The 19,332-nt window shown below is 40.7% G+C and overlaps 1 protein-coding gene across 1 annotated transcript in view; it reads right to left on the reverse strand.

Annotated features, from left to right (window-relative positions):
* The window catches only part of gna12a (guanine nucleotide binding protein (G protein) alpha 12a), a 30,489-nt gene extending 20,874 nt beyond the window's left edge, over positions 1-9,615 (reverse strand). The window contains exons 1-2 of the mRNA XM_074629642.1: positions 8,873-9,615; positions 223-441 (exon numbers count right to left, since the gene is read on the reverse strand). Of these exons, the coding sequence (XP_074485743.1) occupies positions 223-441; positions 8,873-9,205 (552 nt within the window). The 5' untranslated portion in view covers positions 9,206-9,615. The remainder of the gene's footprint in view (positions 1-222; positions 442-8,872) is intronic.
* Positions 9,616-19,332: the final 9,717 nt, after the last annotated feature.

A 19,332-nucleotide genomic window follows, 5' to 3' on the forward strand; every position in this document is an offset into this window, starting at 1 on the left:
CTAGAGGATCCTGATATTTCCAAACACACCAAATATGTCAATCCAAATTTTGGGGAAATGTGTGAAATTGATGCGAATATCATCAAAATATTTCAGTTTGATGGAAAGGTGCAACGCTATATAACCTCAGCAAAGACCTGGAACAAACTGACTAACAACCTTGAAGCTTCTTCAGAGGGAATAAAAGGAGTAAACTGTATGTTAAGCTGTAAATCTACTCACCAGTTGGAACTCAGAGCGTCGTGCATAGGCTTGCTGTATGCCAGCGTCCGCCCAAAGCGCGCTCAGCGCCATCACGTACAGCTGAAACTCACTCGGCTCGACCCCCGAGCCGCCCACGCGTCCCTCCCACGACATCACCAGCATGCCCTGCTTCTCGTTCTCGCAGCTCTGCCAGCTGATGCCCAGCTTGTCCCGGGCGTCCACCAGCACACGCATGCCCTGCAGAAACACACACAATCAGTGCATATACATGAGTCTGAACGTGGTGAAGTGGTGTAACAGCTGCTTTTTCTAACGTCAGCAATATTGTACAAATATTTCCTGACCACACTGAGGAAAAGAAACCTCACTGCTGCATGTGCTGCTTCCTGGGAAAAACGTCAACACAGTCTAGTGTTACTGGTAAACATGGAGTAACTTTAACAGTGCAGCGCATGTTTCCAACACACACACACTGAAACACGTGCATGTGTGGCTGCTGGTGGTTTTTTTGAGGAGAACCATGTGGTCTGATCTGTGTGGGAGGTCTCCTGCTGAGTGATCAAACTAACCAACACAGACACATAGTCAGTGTTTGGTTTCTGTGTCTCCTTTTCTCTCTATATATATATATTTTATGGATGCACAATATATATCGGGCCAGATAAATTATCGTTATGCATTTACGCAACCTGTGATTTTTAGGTTGTAGCGGGCTCAGTTTTGAAGCTAGAGTGAAGATACTGGTATCATATGAAACTAGAGAACGTAAGGAGTCCATTGGTACCAACATGTCATACTAGCTTGTCGTGAAGGAGGCTAAATAACGCTCCAAACTTGCACTCAATTTTGGTGAGGAAAAACTGTCATGGCCATTTGTCAAAGGGGTCCCTTGACCTCTGACCTGAAGATATGTGAATGAAAATGGGTTCTATGGGTACCCACGAGTCTCCCCTTTACAGACATGCCCATTTTATGATAATCACATGCAGTTTGGGGCAAGTCATAGTCAAGTCAGCACACTGACACAATGACAGCTGTTGTTGCCTGTTGGGCTGCAGTTTGCCATGTTATGATTTGAGCATATTTTTTATGCTAAATGCAGTACCTGTGAGGGTTTCTGGACAATATTTGTCATTGTTTTGTGTCGTTAAAGGATTTCCAGTTATAAAAATACTTAGATTTGCATAAAGCAGCATATTTGTCCACTCCCATGTTGATAAAAGTATAAAATACTTAATTTGTGATTAATGGCGATTAACTATGGACAATTATGCAATTAATCACGGTTAAACATTTTAACTGATTGATAGCCCTAATTATTATGTATTATTCCGATAATGACATTAGGTGGTGGTATGCACCTTAAAGTATGTTTGCGATCCACCAATAAACACAGAAAATAAGAAGAACAAGCGCTGACTAGAGAGCCAAACATGTCGTCGCCGGTGTGGATGTTTTTCACAGTTTCAGAGGCAGAGCACGATTGCACTTTGCAATACAAGCCTTTTTTTTTTATGTACTTTAGAAGAAAAACATAACTGAATATTTGAAAAGTGACAACTGTTCTTTGTTTTTGTTGTGTTAAAAATAATGATGTCTGTTAGATTTGGTTCTGTCAGAGCTATGGAATATTAAATCATCCATCTTTGCTCACTACATCTTTGACTTTCTTACCCTCAGATATGCATAAACTACAGGTTATGAACTTCTTTTTAAAATACAAAAATGAGAAATTATCAGTTATCTTATCAGTATCAGCCACGAGAAGCAAGTCATTATCAGTATCTGCTGAAAAGAAGTCCAAATCGTGCATCCATAATCTATTTATGTAACACTTTTTTTTGAGCCCATTCATTTTAATTGTTCTAATTCGGCATCTCATGATGTTTGGCAGCAAATGTGGTTGTGTAATTTGTTTTGGACAGTTTTTAATTGTGACTTCTAGCATTTTTAACTTCATTTATTTAGTCAATTTTGTTGCTTGCTTATCTGCAACATCTTTTTCTTTGCTTACATTTTTATGGCTTGATAATGGACTCCAATGTGAATCATATTTCACAGCATCTTAAAGCTCAGTTCTGCTGCATTATTTAAAAACTGTTTGCATAATTTATTGATTGAATCAACAGAGGACTCAGCAGTAAACAGTATCGTTGAACTACGACGCGTTTCAAAGGTTACAGTAGGTTAAGGGATGTGAGTGTGTGTGTGTCAGTGAGTCATGACCACCTAACCCTTGTGCAATACTCAAGTCTGGTCAGGTTTATTTGCACATCTTAATATCGCATTCAATGAGGCTTTACAGGCCCATAACATGAACAGCTGCCAACCCAGCTCAACCTCGTCTCTACAAAGACAAGGAAAATCCTCTAAAAGAAAAAAAAACAAAGCAAGGAAAAAAATCTGGAATAAATCTCAGACAAGGAGGTTCAAAGAGAGATTCCCCCTCCTCAGATAGATGGCTGTGCAACAGGAGGTGTGGGTGTGAAGAAGGCAACGGATTCATCACTCATGCAGCTACTACGTGTGTGTGTGTGTGTGTGTGTGTGTGTGTGTGTGTTTGTGGTGTGTGAGCTTGTGTGTGTGCAGTCGCTCCTTTGTGACTAACTGGTGTGTTTTTTTACATCTGATTCCTCATTTAAAACTTTTCCTTTCAGAATTGATGTTTTTGTTTTTGCAGTAGGAATGAGTAAGACTGACAAAATGAGTGTTTAACACAAAGACACACATGCAGATCAAACAGCAGCATGTTGGTAGTAAAAATACTAACGGAGAGTCACTGTGAGTGAGCTTTGAGTCACATCCACTCTGATTACTGTCTATATAATCATCTCCATCGTTTTCTGTCTGTGAGCCAACCTGAGCCTTATTAAGTTACTCCTCTGTATTTGTAGCTTAATCCTCCACAGTCTTGTCTGTCTCTCTTCCTGTATGCCTCCATGTTTGTCTGTTTTGTCTTTAATAAGTCAGTAAGTGTGTCTTAATTCATCATGTCTGCATTTCTATACCAAATACATCAAAACTACAGGTGTCAATCACAAGTTTCATCTCTACTTGCCAACCCTTCAGATTGCCGAACGAGACTCACGTTTTTCATTGCCCTCTTCCGGTTCCTGCCGGGGTCACACTTTTCCCGTATTTCTACAAATTTACGACACATTATCACATCTTTTTTTTTCATTTTACTTATCTCAACCTGTTTCTGGCACTGTGCAGCATATATAAGGCCTACTGTTTTCACCCGGATGATAATAGAGCTACACCAAACCAAAGAGATGCTCGTGACACAACTCGGTTTGGGTGGCGCTCGCTGCACATCACAGTCGTGGCGTGGCGCAAGCCATTGGAAATATAACGGGTTTCAGAGCGCAGAGGTGCCGTTGTCACGTTGTGTCTGAAAGGATCTTCAGTGAGTGAGAGAAGGAGAGAGAAATGGAGAGAACTAAGAGAAAGAAATGATCAAGAAGGGCAAAATTAATGAATATTAGTTTATGCCAGAGATTCATGCAAGTTCACGCCAAAAGGGCGAATTATTCAGTTTTCTTTCCTGAGAATTAAAAGTAAAATTAAAAGTAGGCCTTTTTAACATAAAAGTGTTGTTGCAGTGTATTTATTATTTTGTTATTTTCATTCTTTAAAAGTCACCAGAATGCAGGAAACAAAGTCTCACATAACAAAAACTAAACATTTTCTGGGGAGGACCCACAGACGCCCCGCTTTGGTTTAGAAAGCCTCCCTATTTCTGAGGTCTCAAGGTTGCCAAGTGTGGTTTCATTACGATACGATATTATATTGATTCTTTGGACAACGATACGATATTTGCCGATATCAAAAAAAGTCTGCCATGATACGATTTAGATTTGATTCAATTCAGGGGCCAGCGATCGATATGAGACGATATCCTATGACTATTTAACACAATCAGTTATATTTATATCAACTCAAAAAAGCAACTAAAACATGATTTGACAATTTTATTACTGTGCTCTGTAGGAAGGAGGTACGCTTGCATGGAAATTGGTGACCCAGACGTGCCAAGGGAAATTTCTAAATAAAGGCGTATCTTAAAGATGATGATATGTATCATAGTTCTCACATTCCAGCGTTGATATTGGATCGTTGATCGTTGAATCGATATATCGATCCAGATCGAGGTATCGTTACATCCTTAATCAAAACAAGTTAGAGCGCTTTGGTAGCTGAGTGGTTACAGTGCATGCCACGTTACAGCAACATACCGGGTTCGACTCCAGTCTTGGGACCTTTTTTGCAGGTCATACCCTTCTCTCTCCCTCTCTCTCATTTCTAGTCTCTACCTCTCTGCTGTCAAATAAATGCGAAAAAGTCCCGTCCTACTGTCTGAGTCCACTTATATAGTTGGGAAATATCTAGGGCTGCCCCTCTTAGTCGACTAAGATTTCTTTAGTCTTTTGTTTCGTTCACCACAACCAGTGAGATACTGATATTTCAGAGCCGTGGTCGGGGCTATAGATTCTAACTTACACAAACACCAGTCAGATAAAGGATCAATGAGTCTGGCAGATAAAACTAACATATTCAACTAAACAACCCCTCTGCCCCGGCACTCTCTCTAGGGCCGCCTCCTCTTTGTCTATCGCTTGTTTTAGTCTTACTCAACTAAGATTTCTTTAGTCGATAAGTCATTTTGTATGTTTTTTTCATGCTGAATGACTCGACTGACTGAATGAGTAGCTCATGTTCACTAAATAAATTAGCTTTGCCTATTAGACCCCCTAAACTCAGCATATTTGGGGTCAAGACTAGAATTTAAAATAAAGTTTTGCTGTGGGTTTCAGCACTGATTGTACAGATAGATGAGGTTAATTACTACTTAATGGTTGTTTGTTGCAGGGCAGGGGGGGGGAAACACTGGCTATCTGCCTTTAGCTGTATTTTGACAGTTTATGACGTCTACTGTACAGCGGGGAGCAAAAGACCGGCGCCGTGTTAGAGGAGGAGGGCAGTGCAGTTGACGGGGCGGACAACATGAATGCAGGAAGGGAGCTACTTTGTAATTACACAATAGTGATAAATGAAACAGTCCCAGCCAGCTGCCTCCGACTGCTAATAATACCACTGACCACGTCACAACTGAGAGGATACAAGTCTTCAGGTCAGACATCAGATCTGTATGTTTTTCTAACCCCATGTGGTGAGGTAATACTTACGGCCAGTGACACAGTGACGCTGGTCTTTTGTCCCTCTAGCTCTCTTTTTTCATTCTTGGGACAACTATTTCTGTCACTTTTCATGTGAACAACCAACGCAATACTATGAATGGCTCGGCCCTCCAATGACAGCTGTTTAGATCAGGTATAAACACTTTATTTATACACTTGATTCACTTCTTTTCTAGTACAACCGGCGCTTTACAAGCAGAGGCTACATCTTTCAAAGGAAACGTAGGTGTGTCCTTCAGAGAAAACCTGCTGTACGGCCAAACACAGAGACCAAAACAAATGTAGCATTCCTGTGGTTCTTATCAGCTCTAAGAGTTTTCCATGTTTATCACCAGTAAGTCCTCCTCAAACAGACAGCTAACGGTTTAAAGTCCACCAGGATAAAGGTTGAAGCATCTATATAACATCCATTTATCTGTCAAGCAACATATCCAGAAGGCTAACAAGAAAAAAGACAGTTTACAGAATGCATCATAACTCCCATTATTGTGTTTTTTCATCTGTCTCGTAGTGATAGTACTGATGACAACCTGAAAGCAAATATCCACCAAACACAAAGTGGGCATGTGATATTTCTAGGGCTGTCCTCGACCGAAGAAACTAACACACACTCGACCAACACACGATTTTGTTGACGAATTGATTAGTTGATTTAATCTATAGATCTGTCAAACTGAGTTTCTCCACAAAGAATCACACAAAAGCACCACATTAAATCTTGTGTTTACCAGAGATGTGCTCATACGTTTCTTGGAAAATAAGTCATTCAGCATGAAAAACGACTAATCGACTAAAGAAATCTTAGTCTACTAAGACCAAAACGACCGACCAGCTGACTTATCGACTCAGAGGAGGCAGCCCTGGAGAGAGTGCCGAGGCAGAGGGGTTGTTTAGTGGAAGATGCCTGACTCATTGATCCTTTATCTGACTGAGGTTTGTGCCAGTTAGAATCTATGGCTCTGAATATCAGTAGCCTCACCGGTGGTGGTGAACGAAATGAACAATCCGTCCACCTGGTTAAAAATGAACAAATCGCCTACAGTAAACAATATCTTTGAGTTGTGGACAAAACAAGACATTTGAGGTCATCATCTTGGGCTTTGGGAAACACTGATCAACATTGTTCACCATTTTCTGACATTTTATAGACCAAACAACTATCAATCAATCAATCATTGAGAAAGATTGAGAAAATAATCAGATTAATTGATAATGAAAATAATTGTTAGTTTACAATGATGCATTAATGGTAAATGTAGTATTTCTTGGCTGTCTCTGAGAAATTGTGATATAGCTTTTCTCTATTTTCAGATATTTTATAGTCCAAATAAGTATCAATTAGTCAAGAAAATAATTTATTGATCAATCAGTAATGGAAATAATCATCTGATCATTGTTTGCTGCTTTTCTCTCCCTGTTTTACTTGAATGTGAATTGAATACTTTTGGACTGTCGGTCGGACAAAACAAGTACTTAGAAGACGTCACTTTGGACATCTACCACCATTTTCTGACATTTTAAAGATTAAATGATTATTGGATTAATTCTTCCTCTTCCTGTTTAATGATTAATCTCTCTATTCAATAGAGAGATTATTCGTTAAAGAGGACCTATTATACTTTTGTGCTTTTTCCCTTTCCTTTATCGTGTTATACAGTTTTAGTTATAAAGCCCAAATTCCACAACAAAGGGAGTTACTCTCCCCCACAGAAACATTGCTCCTGAACTACCTTAAACGCCATGATTGAAGTCCTGCCTTTTCTTCCGTAACGTGGTGATGTCATCAAGTAACACGTAAGGGATAATGTACAGCGAGCCGGTCATTGTAAACCACTGTAAACGATGCGACACCCCGACGTAAAGCAGAAGAACCCCTTGCATCGCCCTGAAGGGGTTTATTTCACAACAATGACCCGCTAGCTGTACATTATCCCGCTTATTACTTGGCTACTTACTTAAGAAATCAATAATTTGACACAAAAACGATCCACCAGAGTTCAACATCAGAACTGCACCGATAGCAACGGTCTGTTATACATAGCAACGGTTTGCTATAAAGAAATAACAGACCATAGAACGCCGTGATTGACCAATCAGAATCGACTATTCAACAAAGCCATGTTATTAATTTGCATAATACCTGCCTAGTGGCTAGTTTGGCACGCCCTCAAACAAAGTTAAATTAGAGTGGAGCGGAGTCTGAAGAGTTTGGTTCAGTTGACCAATCACAAAAGAGTGGGTCAGCTGACCAATCAGAGCAGACTGGGCTTTTTGAGCTCAAACAGAGCGTTTCAGACAGAGGGTGAAAAGAGGTGCTGCAGCAGAGCCGGTATGAGAAAAAGAAAGCGTTTTTTAACATTAAATCATGTAAACATGTTCTAGTAGAAAACCAAAATACAAGTATGCACCTGAAAATGAGCACAATAGGTCCTCTTTAATGAAAGTAACTGTTACTTGCAACCCTAATAGTAATATTGTGTCTTATGTGCTTTCATAAGATAGCACAGGGTGGGTCAAGTAGTATCATGCTGCACTGGAAAGGACGCCCATTATTGTCCAAAACATTTCCAGTCATGTGATTTCTTGCAATTTTTGCCTCTCCTATGCCCTCTTACACATCATGCATTGTGTGTTTTTCAGGAGGTGTATGTGGGTGTGGGTGTGGGGGGGCCTGTTGATGGCGTGGCCCGAGACAGCACCGCCACTGTATGCTGGTATTCAGGGAGGGTATTGTGTAGAAGTGCAGGCTCTTATCATCCTTGTCTGGGCTGTGTGGCACTCAGGGCGGATGTGCTCATCCCTCAGGAATAGTCTGGTATTGTTAGCTGGTGAAGGAGGCCCAGCCATGACAGCAAACAAAGGGACAGCACACACACACTTCAGGATAAAAATATGTACTATGTCAACAAACCTCTCTGTGTGTGTGTGAGTGTGAGCCTCAACTGTGGGATGGAAATGTCAATAGTAAGACTGCAAGTAATGATTATTTTCTATTACTGATTATTTTCTTGGTTAATCAACAATTGGTTGGTCTATAAAATGTCAGAAAGTAAAAGAAATGTCCATTCAAATTTAAAAGAATTGAAAGTTGACATCTGTTAGAGTCCAAAAATCAAATAAATTCACTTTCCCATCATTAAAGATAAAGAAAAGCACCAATTCTCCATATTTGAGAGGATGGAAGGAGTGATGTTTAGGTTATGTTAATGTTATGTCAATTCATCGACTTATCTTTCAGCTCTGGTCTCCTATAAATGTCAGTTTCTAACACATCCTTGGGTTTAACTTTACTAATTAACAGGTTTTATACATTCAAGATAGTACAAAATATCAATTTAAAATAAAAGCAAAAGTTGATAACACAGATTATAGATCAGGTGGTTTCAACTTTGGACTCATATGGCTGTAGAGTTTGCCTGAAGGCCCCATGCAGGCTATCTATTATAACCCATAAACTTTATTCTTACCTTCAGTATATTCTCATAGATAGTGTCCCGGAAGTCCAGCAGTGCTTTCTTATCAAACTCCTGTCCGTTAATGATGCGCATCTGTTTGAGGAAAGTGGACTTTCCGCTCTCTCCGGCTCCGAGCAGCAGGATCTTCACCAGCCGGCGGACAGCTCTCCTCTCCCGGGCGAGCATGGCGTCTATCTCCCGGCTCCGGCGCCTCGCCTCCCGCTCCTTCAGCACCGCGTCCCGCTCCCGGTCCCTCTCCCGGCTGCCCTCCTTGCTGCTGCCCGCGTCCCGGCTCGCCTCGGCCGGCAGCAGGCAGCGGCTCAGCGTGCGGACCACTCCCGACATGGACAAACAAGTTCACCGAAACTTCAGAGGCAAAATGTTCATTATTATCATAGGATGTGAAACGACCCAGTCCGGCTACATCCACCTGATGAATAATATAATAACTCAATAAAGTCTACATTAGAGTTGAAGGGTGATTGTTATCTATCTAGTCTCCAGCCAGACAACACGAGTCCATCTTGGTTACACCGCGACATCAACTCACATCAGTCCGGATGGAGAGGAAACAAAGACCACTAAACATTAAAACACAAAAAAGTTTAAATGTTTGAGTTTGTCCTGGTGTGAGAAAAGAATAAAAGTTGATCAGAAGTCTGTCTATTCATCCAAAACAATAGCAGACACACACACACACACACAGAGACAGCCTCTCTCTCTCTATCACAGCCAGCAGGGTTGTGAACTTGGGCATCGGTGGGACGGTCAGACTGAGGAGGAGGAGGAGGAGGAGGAGGAAGAGGAGGAAGAGGAGGATCTGCTCTACCGGGGATCACCGTTAGAGGGAGAGACACTCACCTACTGTACCAACTGGGGTCATCAATTTGTTCTTAGTGATTTCATATCATTGTTTTCTGTTTTAATTAGTGCTTTTTAAAAAGACCAATGTATATGTTTTTAAATCAAACCTCAAAACGCACTTATATTCCTTGGCTTTTGGCTCGGCATGAGAGTTGACTATTTTAATCCTTTTTCCTTTCCTGTTGGTCTTAACGCTCTTATTGTTTTAATGTGCCGTTGGTTTTAAGTTGGTCTTAGTGTTTTATTGTGTTGTTTTTATGTTTTTATGTATAATTGTACAGCACTTTGGTCAACTTTTGTTGTTTTTAAATGTGCTTTATAAATAAATTTGGATTGGATTGGATTGGATTGGATGAGTCCTAGGGGACCCCAGTCAAAGGCCTCCAATTGCAGCATATACAGTTAAAATATTTAAAGGTCCCATATTGTAAAAAGTGAAATTTTCATGTCTTTTATATTATAAAGCAGGTTTAAGTGCTGTATAAATACTGTTAAACTATTAAAACACTCAATCTATGGAGAAATGCACACAGCCCGTATGCAGAAATTGTGCATTTGAAACAAGCCGTTAGGATTTCTGCCCATTTGTGATGTAACAAATACACAATATATAGATCATTACACAGTTTTAAACGTAAACAATCTAAATGTGTCCCAGTTTATTTCCTGTTGCAGTGTATGTGAATAACATCAACTGACAGGAAGTAAACCCAAATGGACCCAAACTGTTGCCTAGCAACGCAATTCTGTTGAAATGCACTAACACGGAGCGTTTCAGACAGAGCATGAATACAGGCATATTCAGGCAGACAGTATGAGGAAAATAAAGTTGTTTTTTTAACATTACAGCATGTAAACATGTTCTTGTAAAAACACAAAATACAAGTATGAACCTGAAAATGAGCACGATATGGGACCTTTAAAATAGAATGGATAGTTCAAATGTTTATGTCTATTTTCATTTTACACAATATTCAAATTAACTGTAACTTTCATAAAATTATATTTTTTTCTTCAGATGAAATTGATTACATAGCTAATAATGTTTTGAGAACAAATAACAACATTTTGGTTCACCGGAAGAAAGAGTGTCAGTGTCACATTTTGTGTTGCCGAGACGTGAATATTACACGCCTGCATGAAGGTGCAGTGTTTTGTTGTCACGTGACGTTTTTCACTTGTTTTCCATACTGATGTTACATTGTTTTCGTACGTGTTTTACTTAGTTTACGTACTTATTTTAAGCCCGACCATGACGTTTTCCTTAACCTTACTATGTGGTTTTGTTGCCTAATCCTAGGTGAGTGGTAATGTACAGAGTACGGTCTAGACTTGCTCTATATGAAAAGCATCTTGAGATATCTTCCGTTATGATTTGACGCTATATAAAAATAAATTGAATTGGTTTTGTTTCCCCCCTGTTGGTGCAGCATGTTTATAAAGGCGTGTAATATTCACATCTCTGTGAGGCAAATGTGACACTGACAGGCTATTCTATGGTGGACAGGCGGGTCTGTTACACGCTTTGGCGTGATATCGGGTTGGTAAAGATATAGAGGAGTAATATCTACCTGAGCAGAGAATGAAGTGCTCTCTCTTTCTCTCTGTGTGTGTGTTGTAATCTGAGCTTCTCTGTGCTTTGTTGACATCGCCGGGAAGACCACGCGTGCCTTTTAGTGCATGTGAGCGTACCCCACTGTTCTAGCTCACAGCGGCTGCTCTGCACTGCTCTCATACGGCGGTTACAGCTGTTAACACCGTCCCAACCGTGGATGTATAAAGAGAGCTGGATACAGCGTTGGTGGTGGGCTCCCGTTCATTCTAATGAGAGTTGCTCAGTGGCGCATGGAGCCAAAATGGCTCGACGGCAGAGTGATAAAGTACCCGGTCATCCGGCGTTCTAGGTGCAGTAACGTTTCCTTTAACCCCGCCTCAGTCAGGCGGTCAGGCTTTGGTCACTGTCTCATTCACATGAACAGAGGAAGGGAAATAACTCTGGATTTGACTATTAGTGCATTTTACAGCTTTTAAGACCTAATGATTTAAATAAGGGCTATTACAGTGTTCATACTGGGAAGTTGATTCACCTAAAAAAAAAAATGATCCGCTGATATACAGACGTCTCTTTCCCAATGAAAGTCTATGAGAAAAAGTATTTTTGTGGCCCAATGGCATCACGTGACAGACACGAAAATTTGATTCAAAGCCCGGCGTTCTTCCTGGAGGCTTGGTCCCGACCAACGGCATCGCTGCAAAAGCATAGCTCCCACCCTCCAGTTCCCCTCCAGGTAAACACTATTAGGTCTGTCAGCACTGTCGCTGCGTGTGGAGGCTATAGATATGCTCCGAATTTCAAATCGAGCATCTTTAAAAGTATTTTGTTTGAAGTGGCACCTCATTATATTTCTGAGCTCTGAACCTCTGAAGCTCATCTTGAAGTGTGATCAAATGTTTCATTAGCTTTTACGTCAGCCATGGTCTGCAGTTTGTTGGAGGCTACTTTGGTAGCTGTAAACTGTCCTGTTAAACTTCTCTCTGTTCATCTGTCCATTAAATCACTCAGTTATGACTCAGAGAAGAATGCACTTAATAGATATGGATGTATACAATCTATTCAATGTATATAAATATATTACAATACTATACAACAGTACAAGTAATCAAGAGGACATTCAATACTGGCCAACAGGTGTTGTACTGTTGTGAATGTGTGATCTGTGTGCCTGATCAAGGCATTGCAGAAAAAGAGCACATCACTGTCAGTGAAAGATACAATATATAGTCCCAAGGTCGGCTTAAACTGAAAGTGGGTTTCTCTCCAACAAGTGTGTCTTTTCATCATTACAATGTCTCCACACTTTCTCTCTGTCAAACAGCCAGACAAGCCAAAGCATCCAGTCCGTGTCCCTGGGAAACTTAAGCTTCCCACTCAGCCAAAGCAACAGGAGACCCTCTGCCTGACAGCCTCGCTGCCAGAGAAACTAATCAGCCACAGGATCCAGGCTGTTCTCAGGGCCAGTTTCACTACAAGAATAATCTGCCTCACAAACGCCAGTTGGGTCCGCAGACCTCGAGTACTCCAGCAGACTCCTCTCTGCCCACCAACTGTCTGCTGTTACCATGTGAGCCAAAGGAAGTGGACCCAGCAGACACCGGCCAGCTGGATGAAGCAGCAGACATGGAGGTAGTGAATCCATTTGGACGAGTTGATGCTGAGCAATGCTAACTAATCAGCATTTCAGCTCCTCTAACATCAAAGGAAAATCTGTACATCTGTTTTTTCAGTCTTTACTTCATTTCTGACATTTGAATTTGAATTAGCATCGTCTCATCTAAACGCTATAGGCCCATACGATATTTTCTTCTAGAAGACTTCATCTCAATTCAGTCATTTTATTTTATTTTATTAAATCCTTTACATTTTTGCAGAGATGTGAAGGAATAATTTACATCCAAAAAGATGCTAAAGCCAGGAAAGCAGATGTCATCGAAGTTAGAGGGAACACAATCTCTGAATATCAATTATTCAGCTATCAAAAGTAAATATACTTAGATGGGTTTTTAGTGTAATATTGCACTAAATTTGTTGAATATTCCACCTGGTCCTCTCTTCTTTATAACTGCTTTCTTTTCTTGATTAGAGATTGTACTATTACACTCACAACAGCAAAAAGAAGTGTGATGAATTGAAGGTTATTAAACCAGTAAATGTATGATTAATGCAGCCATTGATGACAAAGTATGAAAACGTTTTTTTTAATTCCCCAAACTACGGGCACATTAATAGATTTTAGGTCCAATCTAATCAAGCCAGCTGTAATTAAAGATGACAGAATTACATTGGAGGATACAATTCTGCAAAAAACTGTCTCTGATATCATCTCATCATATCATCTACTTTGAGGCAATGTGTACAACATTTTCTTCTTTAGAAAATGAACACTTTTGTCAAACAAAATGGTGCGCACATATCAGTTTTCATCCTTTCATCCAGCTAAAGCAGCTAAATTGAATTCAGACATCATGTTTGTAAAGAATAACATCTATGGGTCACACTTGATCGGAGCACCAAGAATGCTGAGTGTTTACTAAAAGCACAGGGAGGAAAACATTTTGGAAATAACTGAATTATTTCAATAGCAACAAAAGACTCAAGGATGTGTGCTTAGACTGGTAAATTGCAAGGAAAGAGAAGCTGGAAAAAACAAGAATTTGTTGAATGCATGTATCCTTTGAATGCTAAAAAAAACAAAATCATCAAACCTGAAGCACAGAATTACTAAAGGAACAATATGTATACTGACAGCTAGCGATTTAAAATGGGTAACAGCAGTCCAAATTCAAAACACTGGAGCCGTGGCCCGTCTGCTGTGTGTCTCAAATACTCGCTGCCTTGATAACCCAGCGCCACACGGACCACAGACAGATGTGACGAGGCTTTTCAGGTCGAGTAGAATCTAACGTTAATGTTATCCTTGCTTCCATGACTGCAAAAGGCTGTGTTTGCGTACCAAGTTGGCAACGGGGTGTTGAAATGGGCAGTGGACGTGATCACAAAACAAAAACAGACGTTCCGGACCAGAATTGAAATGTCAAAGGAGAACATACTGGCTGTAGCATTGTTGTCAATTTAACATGTTTCCTTAATCTCTGATGACATATCATGGTCATTTTATGATTTATTACAGTAAATATATCACATATTGGTCCTTTAAATTGAATGTGGAATGAATTTACAGACCAGTTTCCCCATTTTATGTGACCAAATGAGTCCAGGCTCAAATAAATCCACACAGAAAAGAAAAAATGTGTCATCAAAAGGCAATTTCCGTCGATCACATAAAGTAAAGAATTGAGTGTTTTGCCAGTTCTTGAGGTATTTGTGGTAGAGATCATCACTATCTTCACTCCAAACACATTTTGCTTGAAATGTCTAGTGTTATAGCCTGCTATTTATATTGTCTGTCCTGGAGGAGAAAACTCTCTTCTGTTTATTATCTTCAAAAATACCAATTATTTTTAGGGCTTCTTTTTTTTTTTCTTGTTAAAGGTTTTTTTGTGAGTTTTTTTGAGGGTCTATTATATACAAATTGTAAAGCCCTCTGAGACATATGAAATTAAATAGACCTGATTTGACTTTGTACCTTTGAATTCAGAGATCAGAACAGTTTTTTTTAATGTCAAATCAAAATGTATGTTCTGTTGCAGTTCTAAGTTTCTCTGGACAGAGGGCGCTGTTAGATCAGATTTAAAAACAAAAACAAGCTGCTGCCTCTCCTAATAAAATCTCTTTTTATAACGAAAAGGAAGCGAGATGCTGAATGAAATGCACGGTCAGCATGCGAGGTATCAGCAGCTAACCAAGAGGAGGCTGTGTGAGTCACGCTCAGAACATCATGTACTTCATTGACTCCATCACAGTGTTGTGGAAGAAGTGACAGCACACACACACACACTCATACACACATAAGTTATTCCATTAAAATGACCAGCCAATATTTAAAACAGCAGCAGCAGCATCAGTCTATTGAACCAGTGCAGTGTATGTGTATGAGGAAGAGAGAGATGCAAGATTAAAATTCATCTGGATGGCAACACACTCCTCTCATGTAATTAGCCTAAAAGCCTTTTCATCAGGCTTGGAACAACACGCGTACACACACACACACACACACACACACACACGCACTAATGGACACCACCAGAGTATGCTTATACCCACAGAAATTCTACATTCACCTCTTAACACCACTGGAAGAGGCGTCTGCGTGATGGCACCGTTGCCTTGGTGTGTGTTTACGTGTTGGTATGAGTTATTTATATGCTAATGAACCTGGAAGGGCATGTTGAGCGGTGTGTGTGTGTGTGTGTGTGTGTGTGTGTGTGTGTGTGTGTGTGTGTGTGTGTGTGTGTGTGTGTGTGTGTGTGTGTGTGAAAAAAGGAGGCAGATGGTGGAGGAGAACCTTGAAGATGTACGTATGTTGCCTTGCTGTTAAAAGTCGTAACAACATGGATGCAGCTCCATCCTGAACTATGTTTACCCCCCCTCATCCTCTTCCCTGTTATTCCCACTTTACTCTGATGAAATACTGTTATTCAGGCACACACTGTCTGGATGCCTGTCTGACTTGAGGTACTTTGGCACCAAACACACCTTTTGTACCTGACTGAAATGCCAAATGCAGCTGTTAGCGGTGATTGACAGGCCCACACTCCAGTCAGCGCAACATGCTTCTCTTCTTCCGTCTCTAATGGCAGAGCTGCTTGCGCTGCTCTGTGTCAGAGAGATGAGACCCAGTGGGCTGAGTGGCAGTCGGTTTAGAGGATTTGCAACTTTTGTTGTGTGTGTGAATTTGGCTGCTTTTGCAATGATAAAGGACAATTCAGGTTTATAACAACCTGGCTCTTATTGTCGTAGTAGCCATCATTCCCATCGGTAATAATAACACTGTACACACCAAGTTAAAGCGGCTGTAATCATCATTTTATGATAATAAAATAAATCAAGTTCAAGATCAAATTACTATGTGTAGTGTGAAATGGGTCACTCATAGTGTAGTGCCCTCATTTTAAAGACTTTCAGCTCATTGTTTTGGTTTTACCGCCCACAACTGTTTAGGTTTACGCTACATGTCCACCACATCCGATGAGGACGCTAAGGGACGCACTGCTCCACTCAACTGGCCGTTCAAGCGGTGACGCACCCTATCGTTGAATGCACCTGATTGGTCCCAAGTCCTCTGCTCGCCGTTTCGAACAGGAAACATCATCATCTGCTCTTAAATTTTCTGTTATTCTGTCTAAACAATCCACCAAAATCTACTTCTGAAAACATTTTAGGCGAGGAATAGGCTATGCCACTGCTGAATCTTGTTTCATTATAGAACTATACCGGCTTGGTCCAAGTTTTGTGAGCCAGGCGTGACGTGATAGACGGGCTCATTAGCATAAAGTTGAGATTTTTCAACTTTATGCAAATGCAGACCCTCTCCAACTCGTGAATGAAAAACGTTGAGATGCCCTCTTTCACTGGATCTGGTGGAAATGCCTTGTTTCTGACTGCAGCAGGCGGCTGTATACTATTACTGACTCCCGAGCAGTGAGGAAACACTATTACCAATATTTCCGGTGCACTTACTCTTCTGCCCTCACTACACACGAAGGTGTAGAGCTATGCAGCGAAACACATTTCCAATAAAAGAGAAGGGATTGGCCTTTGAAGTCTTTACTGGGAGCAAACAGTGAAACAGCGGAAAACAGAATCGGATACAACACCAATATCAATGGAAGTAGACTAGCTGTCATTAGTTACACTACCTTTCATGGTGGATAGAAACAAACTGAGATGCTTATTGACACATCCAGCAGTTACAGAGCAACATTATCATTTATTTGGAGTCATTTTTCTGTCCACCAGGCAAATGTAAGTTCAATATTCACTCTCTTTAAGCTCTGTTTGTCTCTACCAACTCCTGATGGAAATAGCTGGCTCCTCAGCTGCTAAACGCTCCACTATGTTCACCAGATAGTTGCAAACGCTGTCTGTCTGTCTGTTTAGTGCTGAGCAGGCAGTGTACAGTGGGTTTTTAATGCTTCTTTAGAGATTTTTCCCCAAAACAGCTGCCTGCTGCTGAGAGAGTTGTGAGTGAACCAAAACAGTGAAGTTGAGGGCCAGACAACAATGAGCTGAAAATCGCTTTAAAGCAAACAGAGGAGCTGCAGATTCTCTGTAAGTTCATGACTACAAGCATCTCCTTTCACATTTTCACTGTTTTCACATTGTCATTTGATTGGTTGTTTTAATAAGAATATTGATCATCTTTAAAGGACCACTGTCTAACAATTAAGGGGATCTATTGGCAGAAATTTAATATAATATTGTTTTCTTTACCTGATAATAAGAATCTCAGGAAATGTTACACACTGTTCCTTTAAAACTTGCTAAACTGCTGACATGTTTTACAACCTGTCTGATGAGACTGTCCTCACAAGAAAAGGAACCAGTGTGTAAGTTGACCTGACATGGACCTCTAGCAGCCGTGGGAATTATGACTCATGTCTGTGAGGAACAAAGGCAGAAGTAACGTGATGTTATAGCGCCACAAAATCTTAAAGGAAAGAGTTCAGGATGGAGGGTTGGCTCAGCGAAGTGTGGCTTTTAAAGGTCACATATTATACTCCATTTAAACTAGTTATTATAGGTCTCAGACACCTCCAAACCATGTCTCTGAAGTTTTTTTTTTCAAAAAAACAATCAGATCATGCATTCCAGCATGTCTCTATAACCTCTGTTTCAGCCCATTTCCAAAAGTGCTGATTTCTGTGTCTGTAGCCTCTGTCTCCTCCCACTCTGCTCTGATTGGTCAGCGTTTTCTGTCAATCAAACGTCCTCAACAACACAGCGTCACCCTCCCCGCCCCCCTCGCGGCCTGAGAGCAGGGAGAGAGAGGAGCTAGAATAGAGCTTATAAACCACTTTAAAGTTTATAAACCAGAAACTTCACCCAGCGCACGTTACCGGAGGAATCTGATCAGAAATCGGCGACACATGATCAACATCTGCGGTCCAGATTCCAGGTTTTCCTGACGGTTTCTCTCAGGTAAATAATACTATTTATATCTCTGTTGGTTAGCTCAGTGTTTACCTCATGCATCAACTCTGTAAACCGTAAACATACACTCTGTTTTACGTCTGTCTTTACAGATCCATCTGTGAGAAATGACCGACAGAATCATCCCAGAGGAGAGCAGATAGCTGAAAGCAGACAGCTGTGGGCAGATGGGAGATACAGAGCTAACCCGTTAGCATGTAGCTAACCCGTTAGCATGTAGCTACATGCTAACGGGTTAGCTCTGTTTACATGGAGATACAGAGCTAACCCGTTAGCATGTAGCTAACCCGTTAGCATGTAGCTACATGCTAACGGGTTAGCTACATGCTACCGCTATGACACGGTGTGTAAACACAGCGACCATCAGGGTGGAAAATAGAAGATGTGAAACAGTAGTCAGTTCATTATTTCTGCTAAAAGATAAATGTATGGAAGATCAGAGTAATGGTATATTATTTACAGTAGTAGCTGTCTCTGTGTTACCATGACTACAGACCACCGGAGCTTAGCTTACCATAGTTTACCAGAGCTGAAGACTTTCTCCTGTACCATGTTAACATAACTGCAGGTGGGATGATTACAAATGCTGTGAATAATTAATATTGTCATCTGTCAACTCAAATAAAGTTTGACTGTGAAACAGAAATGTGTTGTGTTGCTTACAAGTCACTATTTACTACCTGTACTCTTCTACATGCATGACATCAAATATATATAATATATAAATATCATCTGTTTAAACAGTGTAATTACATAAAGCCTTTGTGAATGAACATGTTATATTTAGATGATGGGAGTACATGAAGCCTGTTCTGCTGGTTCTTGCAGACTAACTGTAGGAGCTACTTTGCTCAAGTTAGGTTGAGGAGGAGAGACAGTGACGCGCTGTGGGGCGGGGTCAGCTACTGAAGGTTCTGCTCTGGTTCGACCAGGAAACCCTCACGTGGCTTGCATTCTCTAATGACGTCAGAATACAAGGAAAAAAGCGATTTTTTTT

Source organism: Sebastes fasciatus, chromosome 3 (genome assembly GCF_043250625.1).
Source record: "Sebastes fasciatus isolate fSebFas1 chromosome 3, fSebFas1.pri, whole genome shotgun sequence".
Classification (NCBI taxonomy): Eukaryota; Metazoa; Chordata; class Actinopteri; order Perciformes; family Sebastidae; genus Sebastes; species Sebastes fasciatus.